A 24,448-nucleotide genomic window follows, 5' to 3' on the forward strand; every position below is an offset into this window, starting at 1 on the left:
TGCTCAGCGAGTTGAATTTTGGCTCGATAACACTATCCGTGTATTCGAAGAATTGTCATGTACGCCCGACTAGTGTTTGAAATGTGCCATGTCTTTGTTACGCGATTCTGCCTATCATTGGTGGAACACTTTAGTGTCGGTTGTGCCGAAAGAACGGGTCACCTGGGAATTCTTTCAGATTAAATTCCACAAGAAATATATCAGTCAGAGATTCATTGATCAGAAACATAAAGAATTTCTTCAACTGAAACAGGGTCGCAAGACTATCACTGATTACGAGCGGGAATTTGTGAGACTTAGCAGATATGCCCGAGAGTGTGTTTCGACTGAAGCTATAATGTGTAAACGATTTGAAGATGGGTTGAATGAAGACTAAATAATATGTTAATTTTTATTTTTAATTTTTTTAAAGTTGTAATGTGATATGGAACCAAAAGATTTTCTTTTTCTTTCAAATTGAGATTTATTAATGGATTATCATAATAGTAGAATAATTTTAATTAGTTTTCTATCTAATGTGATGCACGAATTATTATTGTATTTTATAAAATTATTATTTAAATAACAGCATATTAATTATAAATATCAATGCAATATTTAAAAAATATATACTTAACTTTAAAGTATAAAATAATATTTAAAAAAGTAAAATGTATGCAATAAATTTTAGTTGAGAATTTTAGTAAAATATAATCGAGAATGGTTGTTTGGTCAATCTAATTCAAAAAATATTGTTACAACATTAATATAAAGTAGGATTCTAAAAACTAATTATTTTGAATGTTTTAACTTAAATCTGAATTTATATTGTAAGAGGTAAATATTTTTTAAAAGATTACTATGTATTACATAGATTTCCCATACACGGATTTACTATATGTATAAATTATTTGAAACATAATATATAGCTTTCTTTCCTATCCATGCACGAATAGTTCATAATTTTAAAATTTGCGAGTATTTTTGTACATATTAATATTTTTTTAAAAAGAAATATAATTAATAGTTGTATTTGATTTGAAATGTGATTACATGTTTCCATTACGTCTAACTAAAAGTTAGTTTGGATGGGTGGTGTGTTTACCTCCGGTGAAATTAAAAACAACTGAGGCGGTGAGATTAGTTACAGTAGCAGTGAGATTGGATACTGTAGCGGTGAGATTAGAAACAATGGTGGAGTGTGCGTTTGGATTCAAACGCAGCTGTAGCGGTGAGGTGAGAATAAAAAATTACTATTAATGACATCAGATTAGAATTGATATATAATAGAAATTTTTTAAATTATTTTACTTTTTTAAAATTATTAAAATATTTAAATTTATAAATTCATTTAATAAAATATTAAAATGTATCTTCCAATATTTTAATGAATTATATAATCAATTTAAATTATTTATTAGATAAAATGATAATTATTTTTAATTTTTATAGTTAAATATTTTTATAAAAATGATAAATATTATTTTCACAAATAGTAACATTATACTTGGATCAAATTTTGAAGTATCTAAACGGATGGTTTTAAATAAAAAAATATAGTAACATAAGACGTAGCAAGTTTCATTATTACTAGAAATTAGGTTATGATACAAAATGTTTTTAGAAATATGGATTCATTAAACTAGTTGCAATGGTTTCCCTTAACATCGTTATTTCAAGGTCACTTTCTCTGTTAGAAGAACTTGATTCACCTCTATCAAAATGGCTTGAAGAGATTGGAATGTCGGGTATATTCTCCAATTCTCGAAAATCCTCATCATTTGACCAAGCATGTCTTCGAATGTAATTATGCAAAACCACTGTTGCAATAACTATTAAAACTTGCTTGTTGAATGAATAACTTGAAATATCTCTTAATATTGGCCATTTTTTTTCCCACAATCCAAATATTCGTTCAATCACAGAGCGTAATGAAGAATGGGCATGATTAAAGATTTCTGTTTTTTCCATATACTTGATGATTACCTCGACGAAAATCAGGTAAATGATATCGTTCCCCCCTATATAGACCTAGAAAACCTGCCATTTGTGAATATCCTGGATCCACAATTCCTACAAAAAAGTAAAACATAATATCAAGTTTAAAAATAAATTAAAAATTTTAATATTTTTTATATAAAAATTAATTAAAAAAATTAAAGTTCAACCTGGTAGAGGGTGTGGAAACTTTAACTCTTGTTTTCTAAGTGCTTGCAAAAAAATTCTACTATCACGTGTTGTTTCTTCCCAACCAGGAAATGAAAAAAATAAAGCACATGTTGAAGTCACAAACTACCATAATATTTTGAGTTGGTTCACCTTTCCGTCCGATATAAGGTATTTGACAAGAAGGCGAAATGCGTGCTTTTATGTGTGTTCTATCTATGGCCCCAATACAATCCTTTAAAATAAATACAAGTAATGAGATAAAAGTTAGAAATAATTTATATTTTAAAAATATAAAGATTGTGTAAATTTTACCTTAAAGTGAGGCCAATATCTTGTATCATGTCGAATATGGTTCGGTACTTCCTCGAATTGACCTTCAGTGGGTTTAATCGTGTCTATTCCCATTCGAGCAAATATATGCAACATATCAGTAAAAATTCGACTAACAGTTTTCCCAGATCGTTGAAATCGTTCTGTTGCATTTGTATTTGATTCTCTATTTCCAAGAATGTACAATGATAATGCTAACTTCTCCATCGCCGATACTTTCCCATGCTTTAAGCCATAATTTGTTTGCAAATCATGCAACAAGCTGTGAAATATATTTTTTGGCATCCTAAAACTATTCATGCAACGATCATCATGCTCATTTAATACTTTGTCCACCCACATTTGACCTGCATAATTTGAATCCATACGCAGTTGCATAGTGAAATAAGTTTCATGGTGTACCAATACACTGCTCAACACATATTCTTCCTCTTCATGATAATTGTTGTGCTCAACTTGGGTAACAATTGTGGCTATTCTTTGTTGAGCTTCTTCACCCAATTTAAATCCATACGCAGTTGCATAGTGAAATAAGTTTCATGGTGTACCAATACACTGCTCAACACATATTCTTCATCTTCATGATAATTGTTGTGCTCAACTTGGGTAACAATTGTGGCTATTCTTCGTTGAGCTTCTTCACTTAATTCAGGGGTATCATAATTCATATCAAAACTATTATACATATTGTTAAATTCATCCATAACCTGAAAAAGTAATCAACTGAAAATAAATTAATGTTTCGTGACATTCTATACAACATAGAACCTTGATTAAAAGCATAGCATAAAAACACCAATCATAAAAAATATCATACATTAGTTTTACATATAAAAAAGTAGTATAGTTATATTACAATAATAATTCTAATGAGCTTATGGTGGAGGTGGTTGATGGTAGAGTTGGAAGGGAAATGAGGATGTTACTACCAATGATGAAAATGATGCAATTAGATTTTGTTCAACATACTCACGTCGAAGCCACCAAGCCCTATCATCTGGATCTAAGTTCAAAAACACTTCTCACCTCACCGGTATTTGGAACATTTTGATGGCAAAATAGTACAGTTCATCTTTTTTTGGAATTTCATCTCCTAACACACGCAAAGCATCCATTGCATTTGAAATAGTATATTGAGAGTGAGGAAAAATAATTTCATTCACTGACTTCCTTGGACTAGCCATACTCTCACACAATTTCTCAATATGAGTAGTTAATGTATTTCTTGATGATTTTTCTACTTGAACTTGATTTTTTTTCCTTTACCATGTACAACCCTAAGTGTTAGCTTTCTTCGATTAGGAGTTTCATGAGAAGGGTTTGATGGTACCTCATTAGGAGGAATACATTCATTCTCATTACTATGTTCATCTGAATCACCAAATCCCTCATTAGGTGTATCATCTCCCATATGAACCCAACTTGGAATAACACCAGATGAAGGTGCCCATGCATTCTCTCCAGTGGCTACAATGCCACCAAACATTTGCCACATTAACTCATTCAATCATGGTTCAATTCCTTTCTTCTTAAATCCTTTAAAATCAGTATTTTCCTACATGACATGTTAAATGTTAAATGTTATACTAAGATTTTTATAATTGTAAATTATTAATTTCAATAAACTTTATGTATTAAAATAATGATAAAGTTAACACTAACCTGTATTTTTTCAGCCCACCATTCTTTGGTAGCATCGACCGTCTTTTTAGATGGACACCATCCAATACCCGTAGATTCCTTAAGCAAGTTCCTCCATAACCTCCATTCCTTTTTCAATGTATCCTACTTATTTTTCAATTGAGGTTTTCCATAATTTTTTTTTTGTGTTTTTGCTTGAAAAAGAGCAATGACATTTTCCCATCCTTTTGAGTTTAAATGAGTTGTCGATCTATTACCAGCATTGACTTCATTCACGCAAAGTTCACAAAATATCAACGTCAGCTCATCATCCCAAACAACTTTTGTTGCTAAGGTACTATCTCCCTCTACAAAATTTCGTGTCTTTACCATCTATTATTATTTTGATTTTAAATGTCAACTGACATAAAACCATAAATATATAATTAGATATAATAATATAGTTTCATAAAAAATAAGAATAATACATCATGAATGGATGAAAGCCATAAGATGAACACTAAATAAAAATTCTCAAAGATCCATGGTAAAGAATAACGAGGATATAGAAAGGATAATTGAAACAAGAACTATCGAAAGAGAGAAAAGAATGATTACCAAAAAAATGAAAAATAAAGAAAATAATTAAGGAATATACTTAGTAACATCATTACTTTTAGTTTGGAAAACAGACAGGGTCCTGGAAACATTCAGAATAAACATCCAAATAGAAGCTCGCAGGAATCAAACTTTTAGTTATTTTAATAATGACTCAGTCACAACTAGGATTTCTAATGCCAACTACCATAGGGCTATCTAGGGCATGGACTAATCTTAATGGAGCATGCATTGGAAAGCTATGCCAATGGAACACATATTACTGTGAAAATTTTGAAAGCTTAGGCTAAGGACGCATGATAAAGGCAATAGTAAAAGAAAACTCAGAATAACCACAAACGAAACTGCTATGTGGCTCTGCTATTAGTTTTCCCTAAAATTTTCATGTCAAGACACATATTTGACTCCTCAAAATGGACTCTGTTACTATTGAAAGCATAACTTTGTCTAAAGTTCGTACCACATCAGAGCATCATACGATGAAGTGACAATCAGAGCCCAGAAAATTAAACTACATGATTTTGCACAAAAATCCATCTCTATAATAAGAATTAAGAATATGCTATAGTTTCAGTCATAGATAGAGATAAAATGGTTATTATGTTGACAAAGGAGAAAAAAGAACATGAATTCACCTAAAAGGATGTGTAACAAACAATATGATATCCTACATATACATTAATCTGAAGCAACTGAGAAGTGAATAGAAAACACAGAATATCTTATTTGAATAGAAAGCACATAATATGTTATAGTTTCAGTCATAGCAAGAATACTTCTCAAACTTTGACTCCCATTTGATAACTTGAGGAAAGCATCCAAACTTTGACTACCTTGCGGTTCCAGATAAACACGTCGTCAGGTTTGATTCTTCCAAAATTCCTAAACTCCTACTTAATTTTAGTAGCAAAAAAAAAGGGGAAAAACCAGCAAATGAAAAACAAAACGTCTGTGAAGTTCCCAAATCTGAAAACAAATCAGGTTGGGAAAGAAATTAGTTTAACTTTCAAGGATAAAATGGTAAAATAATAAATAAAAGTATGGGCATTTTTGTCTATTAAAAAAGCTTACTGCCCACTATGGATAGACTAGAGCTTTTAGCTCCGGTCCAAAATCAAAACCAGCAATGAGATTGAAATTTTCAACTGCACCTCACCATTATTTATCCAAACATCAAAACAATGTAGTGGAAAAGAATATTCTCTCAACATTCCATCTCACCATGACTTATTTTCCATCCTAAGGGAGCCTAAGCCTAAGACCTTATTATATAATATATGTAACAGCTCGATTTTGGGTCTAGTCGGAACAGTGGTTTCGGGACCACAAATCCGACGAGGAAAAATGAAATGGCCTGAATTTTTAGGGGTGTCAGAACGGTGATTTGAGATCACTAAATCCGAAAAATGAGTAGAAAATATTATCAATTTAGTGAGCATAAGTTAAATGTGAAGTTAAGAAAATTTTTTAAATATTGAATAGTGCACTAGAAATAAATATTAAAATAATTAGAAAAAATGAGGTATCGAGACCTCAGAGATTTTAAACCGAGCCATAAATATTTAAAAAGTTAGTATTAAAGTTTTGTTAAGAAATTTTAAAGTTTCAATAATTAATTGAACAAAAAGGACTAAATTGTAACAAATGCAAAATTATGGGAAATGATTAAATAGCTTAAATGATAAAAGGAAGAGGGCTTAAAACGCAAATAGACCCAATGTCTATTTGGGTTGGACGGCAAATGCATGAAATCAACAAGAAAGTAAGGAGAATTAAGGGTAAAATTGGAATATTGCAAAATTACTTAATAAAGCTAGGATCCAAGTGGAATTATCCAATTTCTCTTTATTTTTCTGCATTCTCATCAGCAAAAACACCATAGAAGGGTTTCCTTAAGCTGGTTTTTCTTATTTTTACTGCAAGTAAGTTCAATTCTTGATTATTTCTTGAAATTTTTGTATTTTTGTGACTTTTACAACTAGGCCCGCTTGTTGAATTCATTAGTTTTTGATTCTATGAAAGAAGTTGAAAGTTGCTATGAATATGTGCTGGAAGTATATCATGATTTAGCATGAAATTAGAGCTTTAAATTGTTTATATGCTGATTTTATTGAAAGAATTGAATAGAAAATGAATGTTTGGGACCTAATAGTAAAGCAAGTTAGGGTTTTATGAGGAAATTCTGAATTTCAATAATTATGAATAACTTATAATGTCTAGGTAAAGTACTAATTGAGAAAAAAATAGCTTAATTTAGGGGGTTAATTGAGCAAGGACTAAATTGTATGAAATGTGAAATTTGGGGTAAAATGGAAATCAACATTTTGCACTAAAACAATTTTGGACAGTAGCAGTAGTTTAACTTTGAAAAATCACCAAAAATTGTGGGAGTCGAATTAGAGAATGAATAAAATATGAAATTAAAGCTTATTGAGTCTAGTTTCTCATAGAAGTAAGTAATGAAATTGTAAATTATGAGATATAATAAATTTTGTGAGACAAGGTCAGAATGAATTCGGGTTCCCTTGTTTTTTTTTGGAAAATCATAAAAAATTGAAGAAAAATAGTTATGGGCTTAAATTTATATATTTAAAATCTTGAATGAGTCTATTTTTAAGAGAAACAAACAGAAACATCATCCGAATCCCGTATGAGGGGATAATTAATTTTTAGTGAAGAATGGTCGGAACTGTCTAGCAGTGAAACAGGGGAGACTTTAAAGAATAAACTGCACTTATTGGCTAAGTCAAAAATTCTAAAAATTTCATGGTAAGAAGATATGTGAGTCTAGTTTCAAATAAAATTAACGGATCTTAATTTGGAGTTTTGTAACTCAAGATATAAATAATTTAGTGACTCTGACTCATATAGACAAATTTGAATTTACTTATAAGTAAATAGTGAAAATATAGTTAATGTTATTTAAGCGTGTTATATAAATTAAGGATGTGGAATGGAGAGGAGGAAGAGGAAAATTGGAGAATATATGAATGACTTGTGTATAAATCAGTCAAATATTCGATCATAATCGATAAATGTTGAATTAGAAATGATGTAATGTTTTATTTCAAATAGTTACTATGAGATTGATGATGATCTAATTTTATCTAAATTAAAAGCTAAAGCGATGTTTTCATTGCAAAATTAAGAATTTCATAAATGTGTTAATAAATGGCATAATCGATAAACGTTGAGTTAAATGGTAAATACGTATTAGTATTGAACTTAATGATATTGAATTGTATGAGAAGTAAATGGAAATTTCTATTGCTAGTGATATGATTTAAATTAAAAGAATTCTTGTGATATTGAAATGTATATTGGATTGAGAAATTGATTTGAATTGTGAACATGAGAAATTATGAATTGAATGAAATGAAAATGAAGCATTGAATTGTTAAGACTTGTGAATTGCATGGATATAAATCGGGTTTCGTAGGCCCTATTTATTATAAATATAATATTTAGAGGATATATTGTGAAGAATTATAAAATCATGTTAAAAATTTAAAAGTTTTAATTTAGATGAAATTTTATAATACAGTTAAATACGTTTACAAGTGTATGTGTTCTGGTAATGCCTCGCACCCTATTCCGGCGACGGATACGGGTAAGGGGTGTTACAATATATGTATGATATAATATAAAAGACTTTGTTTTAAAATTATAATCGCTAAATAAATTCATCATATGGTATAATTTAGACAGTATATAAGAATATATTAAATGTGTAAAAATTTAGTTGTAAATTTAATATATAAGAGTCTTAATCAAGGGATATGTTTGAAAGAATTATTGACTGATGTTAGAAAATATCATAATTGTGCTGACTAAATTTAGTTTCAAAGATTCAATTTGATCAAAAGAACAAGTCGCCATAAAGGCTTAATATGAAACCAATAGCTTATGTGATATCAAACTTAATTTATACTTTTCTTAAACATAAAGTCTCTCTTTTTTTGCGCTTTCCATAAAGAGTCCGGAAAAGGGGTTGTTTAAATATGAACACGAGATCTGATAGGATCTGATTAAATTCAATACAAAGCTTAATTTCATTATTTCATGAATATAATTTCATTTTAGTAACTTGTTATCATTTATATTCAGGGTTTGTGATTGTTTCTCGTAATAAAGTTGTCTGTAAGATTTAAATATGCATTAATTCTCTCCTTAAAAGTGCAATATATTTTACTATTTGCACGCAACACTTATTAAGATTTACGATTATTTTGTGATGAGGTTTACAATATCTTCCCTTGTTTCTAAGATGTGGAAAAAAATTTCGTACTTTACAAACTAATTTTCCGTCAATTAAATGAATGATGATTAGCATATATATAAAATAAATTATTAATTTCCATAAATTTATATTATTATAAAATATTTTATTAAATTGGTGTCATGAGTTAACTGGACACCAATATAATTAGAGAAATGATAAAATAAAAACATATAAAATCATAAGAATCCTTTAAGTTTTTTTATTTATCATTTTAATAAAAAAATTAAATAAATTTATTTGAAAAACAAACAAACCATATATTGTTAAACCTATTTTTCTTTGTATTTATTTATAACCAGATAAAGAATGAAAATTAAGAAATATAAGAAGAAAAAATGAAACATAAATATATTTCGAGATTTTTTATGGGCTAGTAAAATTTATTGTGCTTAATTGCTGTTAAAAAGAAGGAAAAATAAAAATACAAAGAAAGGGAAAAATTGTTATTAAAATTATATAAAACATAAAATTATTAATAAAAGTTATTGTTTATTTTATGTAGTTATTTATATAAAATAGGTAAGGGAAATTTATTTTTTAAAATCTATAAAATAAAATAATTAATTATAAATATAAAAATATTTTAATTAAAAGTTAAAATTATTTATGAGAAAACAAAAGAACAAACACTAATATAAAAGGGGGAAAAAGAGAAATATGAAAAACATAAACATTAATGGAGTGATTGGTAAGACTTGGCTAGAATGGTATTAATAATTTCAAGATGTAATTGAAATATTTGAAAATTTTAAGATTAATTTATAATTTGAAAATATTTTATTACTGTCGAAACCTTTTCTGGAAATTAACTTTTATTTAAAAACGAAAATAGAGTCACAACCAATCTTTTTTAATTAGGTGTGATTGAACCACCTTAAGGCTTTGTCATTTTAATAAAATGTTAGACTTATTAAAATTATTTTTGGTATACAAAAACCCAGGAAATGGGTTCGGGAGTCGGTTACGTATGAGGAAGGATTATCACTATCATAACGCCCAAAGTTGGTACCAATTTGATTACTTGATGTCTTAGTGTTAAAAGTTAAAAATTCGGAAAAAAATTAAAATGCGATCCCTCTTTGCGTGATGTTCTTTTAAATTAAAACCACTTAGTTAAATTAAAACTTATGTAAAAGGCCTTCTTATCTCAAGATAACCAAAACGAAAAAGGTTATGTCCCGTAAGTTAGGGCATGACATATCGAATCCTTGAAAATAAAATTGCTCATTATTTAATTATTATTTAAATTTCATGTGTTTTTAGTTTTAAAAAGGATGTTCGGTTATTTAGGTTCAAAGAGAAAGTCGAACCCCATAAGTTAGGGCAAAACTTCTCGAATCTCTAAATAAATAACGTTGCATCAGTTTTAAAATTTCTCTTTTTATGCATCAAGTAAAAATGAATGTAATATTTGAAGCGATGTGCATTTAACTTATTTGGGCATAGTATGAAAATGGACAAATATATTTAAACATGATACATGACATGGAGATAGCAAAATAATATAAAATAGTCATGTGGGTAAAACATCTATATTTGAATGAGAAATAATAAATAAATACCATAATAATGTAACTATAATAAAAAAAATATTAATAGCAATAGTCATATCATTATCATAATACCAAAATAAATAAATCAATAAAAATATGTAATAACTAAAAAATGCACAAAAAGGAATATAAACAACATAAAATTTTAAGTGCTAAAATAAAAAAAAATTAATTAGAGGGGTAAAATTAAATAAATGAATAATTAAATTGAAATTTAAATGGAATTTAAAGTATGAATTATATAAAATAAATGAATAAATAAAGCACTAAAATAGAACATGCGAAAAGGAATAGGGACCAAATGGGTAATTATTCCAAATCCAGTACACATGTTGTTTTTAGGAGTGACTAATGGTCAGAGGACCAAAATGAAAATAAAATAAAATAAAATGGTAAATTTAAAAGAGAAAAGAAAATTCAAATCAGGACTATATCAAAACATACTCAAAAGCGGGAGGACTTGGGCAACAATTTTCCCACCCCTTTAAAACCATGCAGATCTAAAGGAGTTTGGGTCGTGCATTCAGGTCATGTCTTAAAACGACGCCGTTTTGAGACTTCAGGAACTTGGCTAAAACGACGCCGTATCATGGTATCTATATATACCAAAAAAATTAAAAATTAAAAATCATTTGTAAGCTCAGTTTTTTAAAAATAAAACTTTAGGACCCGTTTTTTTTTCTCTCCTCCCTTCCCTTATCTGGCCTTGGTGCCGGCTAGTCTCCGCCGTGGCCACCAATCGTCGACGACGAAGACTGCCGCCTTCGGTGGCCGGAGACCCCAAAAAAACTTTATTTTTATCCCTATTTTTTGGAGAAATCGGATCTGGGGTCAAAATCCCTAGGATCTGGTCAACGCTCAATAACAAAAAAGAAGACTTTTCGGCTTTTATCCTTTTTCGACGTGGCTGTAGGTGAATCCCAAGGGATTCGGCAGCCTTCAAGGCCAAAAGGACCACCGACAATGGCGACGCATGTGAAAGCTTGAGTCTTTTGTATTTATATACATGTTTTGAAATAAAAAAAAATAAAAATGAGAATACCTTCTTTCTTTTTTTTAAGCACTTGTAGTTTTTTGCTTTCTTGTATTCTATTTTTTGATTTTCTATATTGAAAAAATTACATGGCTGTTGTGGCTTTTATAGCCGAATGTGTTATATTATACTACTATTTTTCTTTTTTCTTTTTTGTCGTTCTTTGCGTGTTGTGTTTCTATCTTTTTGTTTTTTTCTTTTTTGCAGGTGTCCATGGCAAGGTCAACTGTGTTGGGGAGTTGCACCTTGCCATTTCGGTGAAAGAGGCAGATAATGCGTCAAACTTTGGGACGTGAGCATGCCGACGTGGTGGGAGAGCGGCATTGGTGGCCTTAGGAAATCTAGGGTTTCTATTATTTTTTATGTTTTGAGCCTTTTAAGCTTTGGTATTAGTTTAGGCTTATACTTTGGGTTAAGATAAATTGGGCTTTATTTATTTTGTTTTTGTTTTTTCTTTGTTTAAATTTATGGGCAAAATTAGGCTACTACAATTACAATTAATTAATTTATAAAAAGGAAAACAAAACAAATTAAAGTGATGGATAGACGAGGGTAAATTGCTAGGTTGCTTCTACACTGACGTTTCCGTTTGACTCTGTTATAATCATTCACTTGGTAGGCCATTCTTATGTAAGCACTACATGTTCCTATATTCGTCATGTTGATGCAATTATTATATATATACGATTAATCTATTTCAGTTTTTCTTTTTCTCGGGAAACAAACACCGGCGAAGACCCAAGTCCACGAATTTGTCTGAATCCACTGACACGTGACTCGTCACAGTAAACAGAATGGTGGCTGTGAAGATAATGAAGGTTGAACAAAAAGGGAAATTTTTAAAGACTCTTGCTGACCTCGTTTTGATGATGTCATCCGGATTACGAAACCCAGAGTTCGTGAGTCTCAATTCCAAATCCCACTGTATTAAATACCGATGACCATCATCATCATCATCATCATCATACATTACTTTGCTTTCTAAATTTGCCTGACTGAGAAAACTAAAAGGGAAGACCAAATACCCTTCCGCCAGCCTACATTCATGGATGTTCCCAGCTCTGTTAAAGATAAGGTTAATATAAACAGTTTTCTAATTTGCATCTTCATTGTTTTTCATAGTGTTAGAGTATTCTATGGCCAAAACCAGCATGATGTTATAACATGTAGTGTTCCAAAAGGAGAGAATTTGAGACATTGAAAACTGAAATATTTCAGGTGGAAGGTGTTGAGGCCGAGCTGGAACAGTTGCAGAAAGAGAACGCAGCTCTTAGGTTAATGCTTCAAGTAATGAGCAACAAATACAAAATGCTTAGTGAAGCCTATTTCAGGGAATCAAACTCTCAGGTACCAACAATCTGCCGAGGCTTAACGCGATTTGATTTGTGCGAAGATCAGCACTCCCACAAAAATATTCTAATACCTCAACTTCAGTTAGCAGCAAATTCCTCACAAGTTTTTGTGGAAACTGACCCTAGGGACGAGAGCCATGTAAGCTACTGATCTTCTCTTTGCCCTACCTAACTTCTTTGCGTGTTTTAGTCATCGATTACTTGGCGTTGTTTAGGAATTGAGTCTACTCTCTTGTAAACCTTATTTAAGTTTGATCATGCCTTGTTAGCAAGGTTGAAAGCTTTAGGTTACTAAGCATCTAGTTTCAGTACCACCGTGCGTGATTGCCATGTGGATTCTCTCATATTTACTCCGGGTTTAAGTCCACCATGTGTGGACCTTATTTAGATGTATTCCAAATTTCAGTTTAATTGTACTTTGTATTGATTTCATTCTAGCTATAATTGTTACAATATTCATGTATATATAGTAACTAACTTGTAATGTAAATGGTGATTTCAGATAGTTAAAGATGGATTTCAATGGAGGAAATATGGCCAGAAAGTTACTAAACATAATCCTTTTCCCCGAGCTTATTTTAGGTGTTCAATGGCTCCCGCATGCCCTGTCAAAAAGAAGGTATACATACATACATACATACATACATACATACATACATACAGAGGGAGAGGATAATATTTTATGCTCAATCGCGTTTAGAATATCTCATCTGAGTGTTAATTAGTGCGGCAAAGTTGAGGGGAAATTCATCTATATGTAAATTGGTGATTTGGATTTTCAACACATGGAAAAATGAATAACAAGGAACCTCCGGATCTTTGTTTTTTTAATTTCCAGGTTCAGCGATGCATGGAAGACAAGAATTTCTTGATGGCAACATACGAAGGACGACACAACCATGAAGTTAATCCTTCAATAGGACAATCTTTGTCTTCCCCCACCAGCTCCGCCACGACATCCATCTCCGGTTTTCCCAATTCAGTTCTTGATAACCCGTTACGATCCGCCATCGCTCTTGATCTCAATCTTTCAAGCGAAAACAGCTGCGGCAACGGCAACGATGACGATTATAACAACAAGAGATCAATGGAAGACCATGTTGCAGCATCCTTAGCAAAAGATCCTAGCTTCACTCTAGCTTTAGCCGCAGCTGTTGCTCGCTCCATTACTGAGCACCCTAAACCACCAACAAACTAAAATAACATTTCTTTAAAGCATTAGGCTAAGGTGTGTATGTGTACTTAATTCAAGTCGGTCTTAGTTGTCATTCATTTTCTTGAAGCAATTGAGGGAGCAAATATAAAATAACTTCAGAAATAAAAGGGAGGGACTTAATTGAAAAGAAAACAAAACTTGCTTAAATGTCCAAAGGAGCAATAATACCAAGCATATACAATGAGAAGAACCATCCTAGCTTCTCTTATTTGGTTAAGGCTACATATTTATACGTACATACATTTTTTACTCATATTTTAATATATAAATTAGCAATAAATTAAGTGAATTGGAAATAAAAATATATTTAATAAAAACTAATTTATTAATAAAATATATATTAAAATGATTTGACATTAAATAAATAATAATTAATATTATGTTTATTTTAAAAAATAATATAATTAAAATAAAAATTAAATTAGAAAATAAGTAGCAGTGAAAGGGGTGAAATAGAAATTACCCCCTTCCACTAGAGATTTGTATCTCCACTGATGGCCTTTAACTTTGAGGGTGAATTTGGATGGGCGGTGCGTTTATCTGCGATTATTGTAAAAATAGTGGTGGTGATGAGATTAAATACTATAGTGATACTGTAGCGTGAGATAAAAAGTAAGCTAAACACACCGTATCGCACCCAATCGCCCATCCAAACCAACCTTGAGTCCGAAATTGAGAACTAGTAAGATGCATTCCTTCAACTGTTGCTCTTCTAAACAGTTTCACTAGTGAAAATGCGGTGAGATAGAGAATATATTGTATTGATGGCCTTAAATCCTGAGTCCAAAATTGAGAACTGGTGAGACACGTTCCCTCAACTGATGCTCTTCAAACAGTCTCACTAGTGAAAATGCGGTGAGATGGAGAATAAATTGTACTGATGCCCTTTAACCCTGAGTCCAAAATAAAAGTCAACATAAGCAATTAAATAAAAAACAAATACTTTAAAGAAAATATGCTAAGGTTAGAGGTATCAATCGGATAATCTAGTAATGTACGTCTAATAATTAATCATATGAATCCATGAGCAAAGATAAGACCATCAAAGGAACGTCCAAAATGATTGTTCAATAAGTTCAAGAGTTTAGCAAATGAATCCATATAAAAGGATGGTGTAATACGACAGTTTAACTGTTTGAGTTCAGTCCAAAAATATAACATATGGTATTATAATCACTTGATAACTTCAAGACTTGTAAAAAAGATTTCAAATATTTTATGCCAATTTTTATGTCTACAGCAAATCAAGGTTAATTTATCCAAGCATTCATTGTGTCATATATTGTCTATATCAAATAAAATATATTACTTTACAAGTATGATTATAATAAATGATTGATAATTAAATTAAGCTCAAATGATGAGTATGGAATTTACCTTAATATTTGCCAAGAGTTTCATCCTTGCACCTCACCATTGAAAACTTAACAAAATTAAACAACTCAAACTTATATATAAAGACATATTAGATATAAGAAACTTGAGATTTTACTAGGATAAAACTATGAAGAAATACTAACAAGAAAATGATCTTGATCTCAACTTCAAGATGCCTCCTATTCTGAAATGAAAAGCTATTTATAGAGGTTTGTGAAGAGAAAAATGACAATGCAAATAACTTGCTAATAATAAATTTTTAGGCCTATTTCTTTATCATCTTTTGAGTCATTTTTCACATGTTAAATGATGACTTATTTTGTCCAATTTAATGTCTCCCAATGGAAAATGTCTAAGAAAGTTCATTGATGGTCTTCATCTTGTCTATTTGCTGTAGAAATTTTAACTCCAAACTCCATGTATGTTAGGAGATATGATCTAAACACAAAAATGTGTCAAAATTATCCATCAATGTGAAACTTGTAACTTTATATTTACTTTTGGATTTTTTCCTAATGCATTTTGGTGTTGGTATTCCAATATTTGAAAAGATCTTCAAATTCCCTTTCCGACGATATAAAGTACACCGAAAATGGAGTCTTGAAGCTCGAGACATGATCGAAACACTAAGAAGTGTTCCGACTGGAAGTTCTAAATGCGTACAAATTATAAATTTTGAATCTTTGAGCATTGAACTTTCACTCATCATATTGGATCAACTTTAGGCTTAGTGCATTTAATCTCATGGTTCCATATATTGACATCTTCTTCCCAAATTTGTTTTACTTGCTACTTCCACATGAAATATTTTATTCAAACTAAATGTGTGAAAACCACTAAAAACATACAATATTTACAAACAAAAATAAATTTAAAAATATAAAAATACTCAAGAAAATAAGCAAATGTGAGCAAAATATAATTCAAAATAAAGAACTCATCAAAGATTGAAAGAGAAATATGGAAATCTAATATAATGACAAAGATTACAAATAATGTCAAGCTAATTTCCTAATTTCTTAACTAATCTTAATTCCTCTCCTCTTTCAAATAATGTGGCCCAATTTAAAGGGATAAAGTTTTAGTTTTAAGAGAAGTTAAATTTTATTTATTCACCTGGTTATTTAATGTACGTACTAGATTAAAAGTTGATCATCATAAATTAATTCTCTCTCTACCTATTAAGGTTACACACAAAAAAATTTATGGCTGCCATCACTTAAGGTTTGTGTGATTAAGGAAAAAGGACTAAGAAGGGAAATCAAATTTATATGGTATTCTTCTTCGTGTTCTTCGTCAAATCTAGTGGCCAACTTCAATTTCACATAAGCTATGTCTTAAGTTTGTGAAAATCATATTATTCTAAACATCCTAAAATAATTATTTATACAATATTAAAGATTTATAATTTGCATAATATCTATATCTAAATCTAAAGATATCATATCAAAATCTTATTAAAAAAGTGGTATTTATTGCCTAATTGGAAAAACCGAAATATTTTGCAAGTGCAATGGTTGTTGTGGCATAATGATAAACAAAATTTAACCTTAAAAGCAAGATTTTTAGAACGAATGGTTGAAATGATTAGAGTATCGATTTTGCAATTTGATTGGTTTATCCCGATCAATTAAATTAATTATTAAAAAATAAAAGAAAATTGATTGAATTGTTTTATTAACTTGATTCAATTGGTTTAACCATTTATTTCGAACAAATATCTTAACCTATCCAGTCCAATTCTAAAAACAATGCTTAAAAGTGCTTAGACATTGTGATGTTAAGTCTTTTAAAATTATTTTTTATTTTTACAAACAAACTTAAATTTAAAAATTAATTACTACAACGTAATTAGACCTAGTCATGAGTCGAGCTACCTGGCTCAGCTCAAAGACTCGCCCGAAAAGTGGGAGGGTTTAAGCAAAAATATAGGTCTGAAAAATGGGTTTGAACAAAAAAATGAGACCTATTTTCTAAACGGGATAGGCCTTGGATAAGCTTTTTTTGGCCCGGGCCAGTTCAACCTGAATTTGCAAAAAATTATGCCTATTATATTGCTAAGCATTTATTTTAATGTTTGTAGTGTATTTGATGTATTATATTTTTTAAACTTGTTTTTATATAAAATTAAAAATATAAAAGAATTAATATGAACAGACTGAGCTGAGCTCGGGTTTTAGCATTTTTATCCTAATTAAGCTTGAACAAAATTTTAAATCTATTTTTCAAGCTAAACCTAAAAAATAAACCTAAAATTCTATTCAAACCTGATTAATCCTAACCTACAATTAACTCTAAACATAACCGAACAAACTCAAATTTACAAAATTTTACTTCAATTTATATAAAAAATGATTTTTAAATTCATTATCACTCAAATCAAAGCCTAAAGGACCCATGCGTCTTTTACTACACCCGTCAAACAGTACATAATCACTTTTTTATGGTAACAAAATTCCTAGTTTTACAATAACACCCCTGAGTCTCACCAAAATAGAACAAAAAGAGAGAAGTCAAGGCTATTTACGTCATTTCAGTTCGTCTCCAAAACAAACCCACATGTCAATTTTCATTGCTGTTTGTTCTTCGTCTGATCGTCTCCGCCCAATTTTTTTTTAAAAAAAAACCCATCTTTTTTATTCACTCCCCCCTAAAACTCAAGACTTCACTCCTTTGAGACTGAAATACTGGGAAAACCCACTGAAATCTGATGCACATTGCTTTACAGAGGCTGTAAAACCCTTATAAATCACTGAATTTTCACATCTAAGCACCGAGAAGATTAGGGTTTAGGGGGGGTTTTGTTCTTAATTTCTCCTTCCTCTCCACAAACTTTCAATGTAAGTCTTTCTCAGTTCATCCATTGCTTGTGTACGTGTTGCTAATGTATATATATATATACTATTCCACTGTTTATCTTCGCTTTTCTAATCTTTCTTTTTGTTGAAGCCATATAAAGTCTGTTTTCCTGTTTTCTTTGTGATTTTTTTTTGGGGGGGATTGTTTATGTTTGTGTAAACCTTATTTTTACGGGGTTTTACTTTTCTTTTCTTTTTTGTATTCTTGTTTTAGATTTTGGTGCAATGGGGGCTTCGCCAGATGGAAAGGGAAACGTGGGAATGGGCAGTACTAGTGGTGAAAAGTTTGCAAATGGAACTGATTTGAATATGGATATAGATGAAGATGATGATGTGTTTGATGAGCTGGTCAGTGTGCAAGAGCTGGGAGAAGAGTTTTTGAGGAATTTCTGTAGGAAAGCTGCCGTGTCTTTCTTCAATCAGTATGGTCTAGTAAGTCATCAAATAAACTCTTACAATGATTTCATAAAATACGGTCTCCAGAACACCTTCGACTCCTTTGGGGAGTTTGTTATTCATTCTGGTTATGATCCATCGAAGAAGGGAGAAGGTGACTGGCGTCATGCCAGAGTGAAGTTTGGGAAAGTCACCGTTGAGAGGCCAACCTTTTGGGCTGTCACAGGTGGCAATGAGCTCAACATGCTTCCTAGGCATGCCCGCCTTCAGAACATGACTTACTCATCCAGGATGAAGGTTACTGTTGAGCTTCAGGTGAGTAAATATCACCAACAGTTTAAACTTCTAGTGATTTCAATGTCACGTGTTCTTGTTGATGTTTGACGTGTTAGCTTTTCTGGTAATTTTAGTAATCTGGAATCTAAATGTGCTGTGTCTTAGTATCTTCATTGCTTAACTGATGGTTTTGGCTAAAAATAAGTTCCTTAAAGTATGATATTTTTGTGCCCTGGTAATGTATCAGGTATATACAGCAAAAAGTGTAAAGAGTGACAAGTTTAAAACTGGAAGAGAAGAAATTGTTGAAGAGGAGATCGTGCATCAAGATAACAGGGAGATTATAATTGGAAGGATCCCTGTGATGGTTAAGTCTGAGCTGTGCTGGATGAATGAGGTTGAAAAGTCTGATTGTGATTTTGATCACGGAGGTTATTTTCTCATCAAGGGCGCAGAGAAGGTCAGTCTGGCATTTTTTTATTCTGTTAGTTGACTTGTTATTCAGTGCCCATACACCATTATTGCTGAACAGACTTGAATTTGCTAACCATAATTAATAATTTTTTGCCATATTTAATTGTAGATATTCATTGCACAAGAGCAAATCTCTCTGAAGAGGCTCTGGATTTCAAACATACAGGGCTGGACTGTTGCCTACAGGTCGGAGGTGAAGAGAAATAGGCTAATTATCAGACTAGTGGAGAATTCCAAAGTAGAATATATCAAAGGGGGGGAGAAAATCCTGACTGTTTTCTTCTTGTCGATTGAGATCCCCGTTTGGATTTTATTTTTTGCCCTTGGTGTACGATCAGACAAGGAAGTTGTAAGTCTGATTGATTATGGAAGCAGTGATTCAAGTATATCAAACATACTGTTCGCGTCGATTCGTGATGCTGATTGGAAATGCCGCAATTTTCGTGAAGAAAGTGCTGCTCTCAACCATTTGGATAGGTTATGCAAAGAAACTAGATTTCCCCCCGAAGAAAGTGTTGAAGAGTGCCTTGGAAAGTATCTGTTTCCCTCTCTCAAAGGATTCAAGCAGAAGGCTCGGTTCTTGGGGTACATGGTCAAGAGTCTTTTGCAAGCATTCACCGGTCATCGAAAATGTGACAATAGAGATGATTTTAGGAACAAGAGGTTGGAGTTGGCCGGTGAGCTGCTTGAGCGTGAGATGAAAGTTCATATTGCCCATGCAAGGAGACGTATGGCAAAGACTCTGCAGAGGGATCTTTATGCGGATCGTACTGTTCGTCCAATTGAGCATTATCTTGATGCTTCCATAGTTACAAATGGGCTCTCTAGAGCATTTTCTACTGGAGCTTGGTCGCATCCTTACAAAAAGATGGAAAGGATATCAGGTGTAGTGGCAAATCTCGGACGAGCAAATCCATTGCAGACAATGGTTGATTTGAGAAAAACACGACAGCAGGTTCAGTACACTGGAAAGGTCGGAGATGCGAGATACCCGTAAGTTTTGTCAGACTCGTATCTTGTAAATTGTAACCCATTGCTGCAAAAGATGCAATATTTGTTTCACTTCATAGCAATCTATTTTTACATTCAGAACTTTGTGATATCAACAATATGAGTTTCATATCTTTTGTTGGTTTGGTAACTTTGATAGTTTGATTATGCAATTGCATGGACATGAATCTTTGCAAACTGTGTATCTCTTATACTTTATCTGAAAATCATTTTTTTCACATCAGAACAGTTGGATTAGAAGTTAGTTAAATGCTTCTATGATTCTATCTTTAGTTTTTTGCTTTCCTGTGGTAATTTTCCTCTAGAATCTGTTATTAGTAGTGTTTGTATTTTAGGGTTGGAAATATGGAGTTGATGATTTATCTTTAGAGCATTTGGGTCTGTTGAGATGTTTGTCAGCAATAATGTTGTTCAGCTCTGATATAATTTTCTAATGCAGACATCCTTCTCATTGGGGAAAAGTTTGCTTTCTCTCTACTCCTGATGGTGAAAATTGTGGGCTTGTTAAGAATCTGGCTACCACTGCTCTTGTGAGTACGAACATAGTGAAATCCGTAGTGGAATCCATAGTCGACACGTTGTTTGATTCTGGAATGGAGAAAGTGGTTAATGATACTTCAAGCTCACTTGATGGGAAAGATAAGGTCTTTCTGAATGGGGAATGGGTTGGTGTTTGTGAAGATTCTCTTTTCTTTGCTGCTGAACTTAGAAGAAAACGACGCAGGAAAGAATTGCCGTATCAGGTGATCGCCATCCCATTTCATAGACCTTATAGCTTTTGAATTTCTCCACTTCGAAATTTTTATATGCATACCTGCTTGTTCACTGATCAAGGTAATGGGCTTGAACCATGAAACAAAAATTGTGTCTGTTAAGGTTGTATGTGTCAGGAGGGCTTTGGACAATTTTAATCAGCTGTACTCGAAAACTCAGCTTTTCTTGATGTTTTCATCTTTTTCTTATTAGTAGTTGGCATGTTTGTGAACTTCAGCAATTAGAAATGAGAAGTGAAGCCCTAGGCTGAGAATCTTTTCCTTTTACTAAAATGTAAGAGAGTAAAATTGCTTAGAAGTCCCCCAGCATCGATTCTTGTACAATATAGTTTTGTGAAATTTAAATTGCTTTTATTCTGTTGTTCATTATTATTGGTCTCCTCATCTTTTCTCTAAATGATTTTCATCTTGTAGGTGGAAATTAAAAGAGATGAGCATAAAGGAGAGGTGCGGATCTTTACTGATGCTGGGAGGATTCTACGCCCGCTTTTAGTTGTTGAAAATCTGTTCAAACTAAAAGCATTCAAGGGCAAGGAAAATTATGCTTTCCAGCCCCTTTTAGACAAGGGGATTGTTGAACTCATTGGAGCTGAAGAGGAAGAAGATTGTCACACGGCATGGGGTATCAGGTACCTCTTAACCGAAGTTGAGGGGAAGCAACCTGTCAAGTACACGCATTGTGAGCTGGACATGTCATTTCTTTTGGGTTTAAGCTGTGGAATCATTCCATTTGCCAATCGTGATCATGCGCGGAGGGTTCTTTACCAAGCCCAGAAGCATTCTCAGCAGGCAATTGGGTTCTCTACAACGAACCCAAACATCAGGGTGGACACTTTGTCGCACCAGATGTATTATCCCCAAAGGCCACTCTTCCATACGATGACTGCTGACTGTCTTGGTAAATCTGGATTTCCTCTTGGTCAGAATAGATTGGAACCGAAGCCAGAACTCTACAATGGCCAGAATGCTATTGTGGCTGTAAATGTTCATCTCGGTTACAACCAAGAGGATTCCTTGGTAATGAACCGGGCCTCGATAGAGCGTGGGATGTTCCGCACCGAACATGTAAGAAGTTACAAAGCTGAAGTAGATAACAAGGAAATCCAGGAGAAGAGGCGGAAGGCTGAAGATATTGTAAACTTTGGAAAAACAGAAAGTAAGATTGGACGGGTGGACAGCCTCGATGATGATGGTTTTCCTTATATCGGTGCTTCCCTGCAGTCTGGTGACATTGTCATTGGGAGGTTTGCAGAATCTGGAGCTGATCATGGTGTAAAACTGAAGCACACCGAAAGAGGCATGGTTCAGAAAGTTGTGTTATCTTCAAATGATGATGGGAAAAATTTTGCTGTGGTGTCTCTGAGACAGGTAGTGTTAGCATGTTTTGTTCTGCAAAATAGCGTCTACTGCTTTTAAGTAATGTTCATCAGTTGTCTTTCTGATATATTTTTCAGGTTCGTTCTCCCTGTCTTGGAGACAAGTTCTCAAGCATGCATGGGCAAAAGGGGGTCCTTGGTTTTCTGGAGTCTCATGAGAACTTTCCTTTCACAACTCAAGGAATAGTTCCTGATATCGTGATTAACCCACATGCATTTCCTTCACGACAAACGCCAGGTCAACTCTTGGAGGCTGCCTTGGGAAAGGGGATTGCCTGTGGTGGGTCGAAGAAACATGCCACCCCTTTCTCCACTCTCTCCATAGATGCCATTACAGAACAGCTTCACAGGTAATGAATTGCCCTGGAACAAGTTGACCTGCATGCTTACTGTGCATTCATCATGGATTTTTTCATTATAGAGATCTTAGGTGGGCCGTTTCAGAGTTGTTTTGGTGTATCAATGCCTTTAACGAATACTATTGGATTTTCACGCTTTGTTGCTTTGTTGATCTGCATGCTTACTGTCCTGGAACAATTAGCGAGCATACATGCTGGTTTTCAGACTTTGATCACACATAAGCTATAGCTTTGTTTTTTGTGTCTCTAGGCTATTTGATATGTTCTTGAAGCTTGACTCACTGTTTGTAGTGATTATATATTTAAGTTGTCCATTTCGTTGTCTAATACCATTATTGGTTTTTCTTATAGTTACTGTTATTTACAATGATGGCTACTTTGTCTAATATCTCCCACAGGGCTGGGTTTTCAAGATGGGGAAATGAGAGAGTTTACAATGGTCGGACTGGTGAGATGGTTCGGTCACTCATATTTATGGGTCCAACATTCTACCAGCGTCTTGTCCACATGGCTGAAGACAAAGTGAAATTTCGTAACACTGGACCTGTGCACCCACTTACAAGGCAGCCAGTTGCAGACCGGAAACGTTATGGCGGGATCAAATTTGGTGAGATGGAGCGGGACTGCCTTATTGCTCATGGTGCATCAGCCAACTTGCATGAGCGCCTCTTCACTCTTAGCGATTGCTCACAGATGCATGTATGTCAGAATTGCAAAAATGCTGCAAATGTTATTGAACGGACCGTAGCAGCTGGTCGGAAGATTAGGGGACCCTATTGCCGGGTTTGCCAGTCAGGGGATGAGATTGTGAAGGTTAGTGTGCCGTATGGTGCCAAGTTACTGTGCCAGGAACTATTCAGCATGGGGATTAGTCTGAAATTTGAGACACAGCTTTGTTGAGTTAGCTGCTAAACTCTTTATCAACTGTTATAACTTCTAATCGCAAATACTTGGGTTCTTTTGGTTGAATGATGATGTAAATATTAGCTATCGAAGTTATTGCAGGATTTAACTTGTCAATTGCCTTGCCTTTAATACTTATTATGCCTCTTTAACAAAATCCCCTGGTCTGATTTTAAAAATCAATTTAATTTCTTATTACACCGTAAGATTCGCGAGGAAGTGTTAATAATATTTAAATAATTTAATATAATTATATATATAAATTAACTTAAACAGGATTGGACCAGTTTTGGGAACTGGGTAGTTGAAACAATTGAACTGGATGAATTGACAAACCGATGGCATGATTGACCATTGATCTGATTTTAAAAATTTTAGTTAAAATATTTTATTTAAAGATATGCTAATAGTTGGATAATGAAATTTTGGTTTTATAGTATTTAACTATACCAAAAGTATTTTATATCATAGAATGTTTAGCAACCAATTTTCA

At 32.5% G+C, this 24,448-nt stretch overlaps 2 protein-coding genes and 1 long non-coding RNA gene across 3 annotated transcripts; 2 read left to right on the top strand and 1 right to left on the bottom strand.

Moving 5' to 3' along the window:
- Positions 1–12,508: 12,508 nt before the first annotated feature.
- Positions 12,509–14,376, top strand: LOC121219261 (WRKY transcription factor WRKY28). The gene is made up of 4 exons (XM_041097108.1): positions 12,509–12,659; positions 12,803–13,075; positions 13,439–13,555; positions 13,775–14,376. The coding sequence occupies exons 1-4, from the start codon at positions 12,630–12,632 to the stop codon at positions 14,132–14,134; spliced, it is 780 nt and encodes a 259-aa protein (XP_040953042.1). The 5' UTR covers positions 12,509–12,629; the 3' UTR covers positions 14,135–14,376.
- LOC121219262 (uncharacterized) lies at positions 13,871–15,708 on the bottom strand. The gene is made up of 2 exons (XR_005915923.1): positions 15,530–15,708; positions 13,871–15,045 (listed from the first exon to the last, which is right to left on the bottom strand). It is a non-coding gene; the product is annotated as an uncharacterized lncRNA (long non-coding RNA).
- A 2,353-nt stretch (positions 15,709–18,061) lies between these two features.
- On the top strand, positions 18,062–24,072 carry LOC107953738 (DNA-directed RNA polymerases IV and V subunit 2). Its single transcript, XM_016889131.2, has 8 exons — positions 18,062–18,369; positions 18,602–19,098; positions 19,307–19,519; positions 19,643–20,526; positions 20,984–21,287; positions 21,732–22,685; positions 22,772–23,043; positions 23,451–24,072. The coding sequence occupies exons 2-8, from the start codon at positions 18,613–18,615 to the stop codon at positions 23,950–23,952; spliced, it is 3,615 nt and encodes a 1,204-aa protein (XP_016744620.2). The 5' UTR covers positions 18,062–18,369; positions 18,602–18,612; the 3' UTR covers positions 23,953–24,072.
- Positions 24,073–24,448: the final 376 nt, after the last annotated feature.

Source organism: Gossypium hirsutum, chromosome D07 (assembly GCF_007990345.1).
Source record: "Gossypium hirsutum isolate 1008001.06 chromosome D07, Gossypium_hirsutum_v2.1, whole genome shotgun sequence".
Taxonomy (NCBI): domain Eukaryota; kingdom Viridiplantae; phylum Streptophyta; class Magnoliopsida; order Malvales; family Malvaceae; genus Gossypium; species Gossypium hirsutum.

Bases quoted from the DNA above. Each gene is read 5' to 3' on its own strand.
- LOC121219261 (XM_041097108.1), top strand. From the start codon at position 12,630: ATGGATGTTCCCAGCTCTGTTAAAGATAAG. The intron at 12,660-12,802 runs GTTAATATAAAC...GAAATATTTCAG, and splicing joins CCAGCTCTGTTAAAGATAAG to GTGGAAGGTGTTGAGGCCGA. The intron at 13,556-13,774 runs GTATACATACAT...TTTAATTTCCAG, and splicing joins CATGCCCTGTCAAAAAGAAG to GTTCAGCGATGCATGGAAGA.
- LOC107953738 (XM_016889131.2), top strand. From the start codon at position 18,613: ATGGGGGCTTCGCCAGATGGAAAGGGAAACGTGGGAATGGGCAGTACT. The intron at 21,288-21,731 runs GTGATCGCCATC...TTCATCTTGTAG, and splicing joins GGAAAGAATTGCCGTATCAG to GTGGAAATTAAAAGAGATGA. The intron at 22,686-22,771 runs GTAGTGTTAGCA...TATATTTTTCAG, and splicing joins CTGTGGTGTCTCTGAGACAG to GTTCGTTCTCCCTGTCTTGG.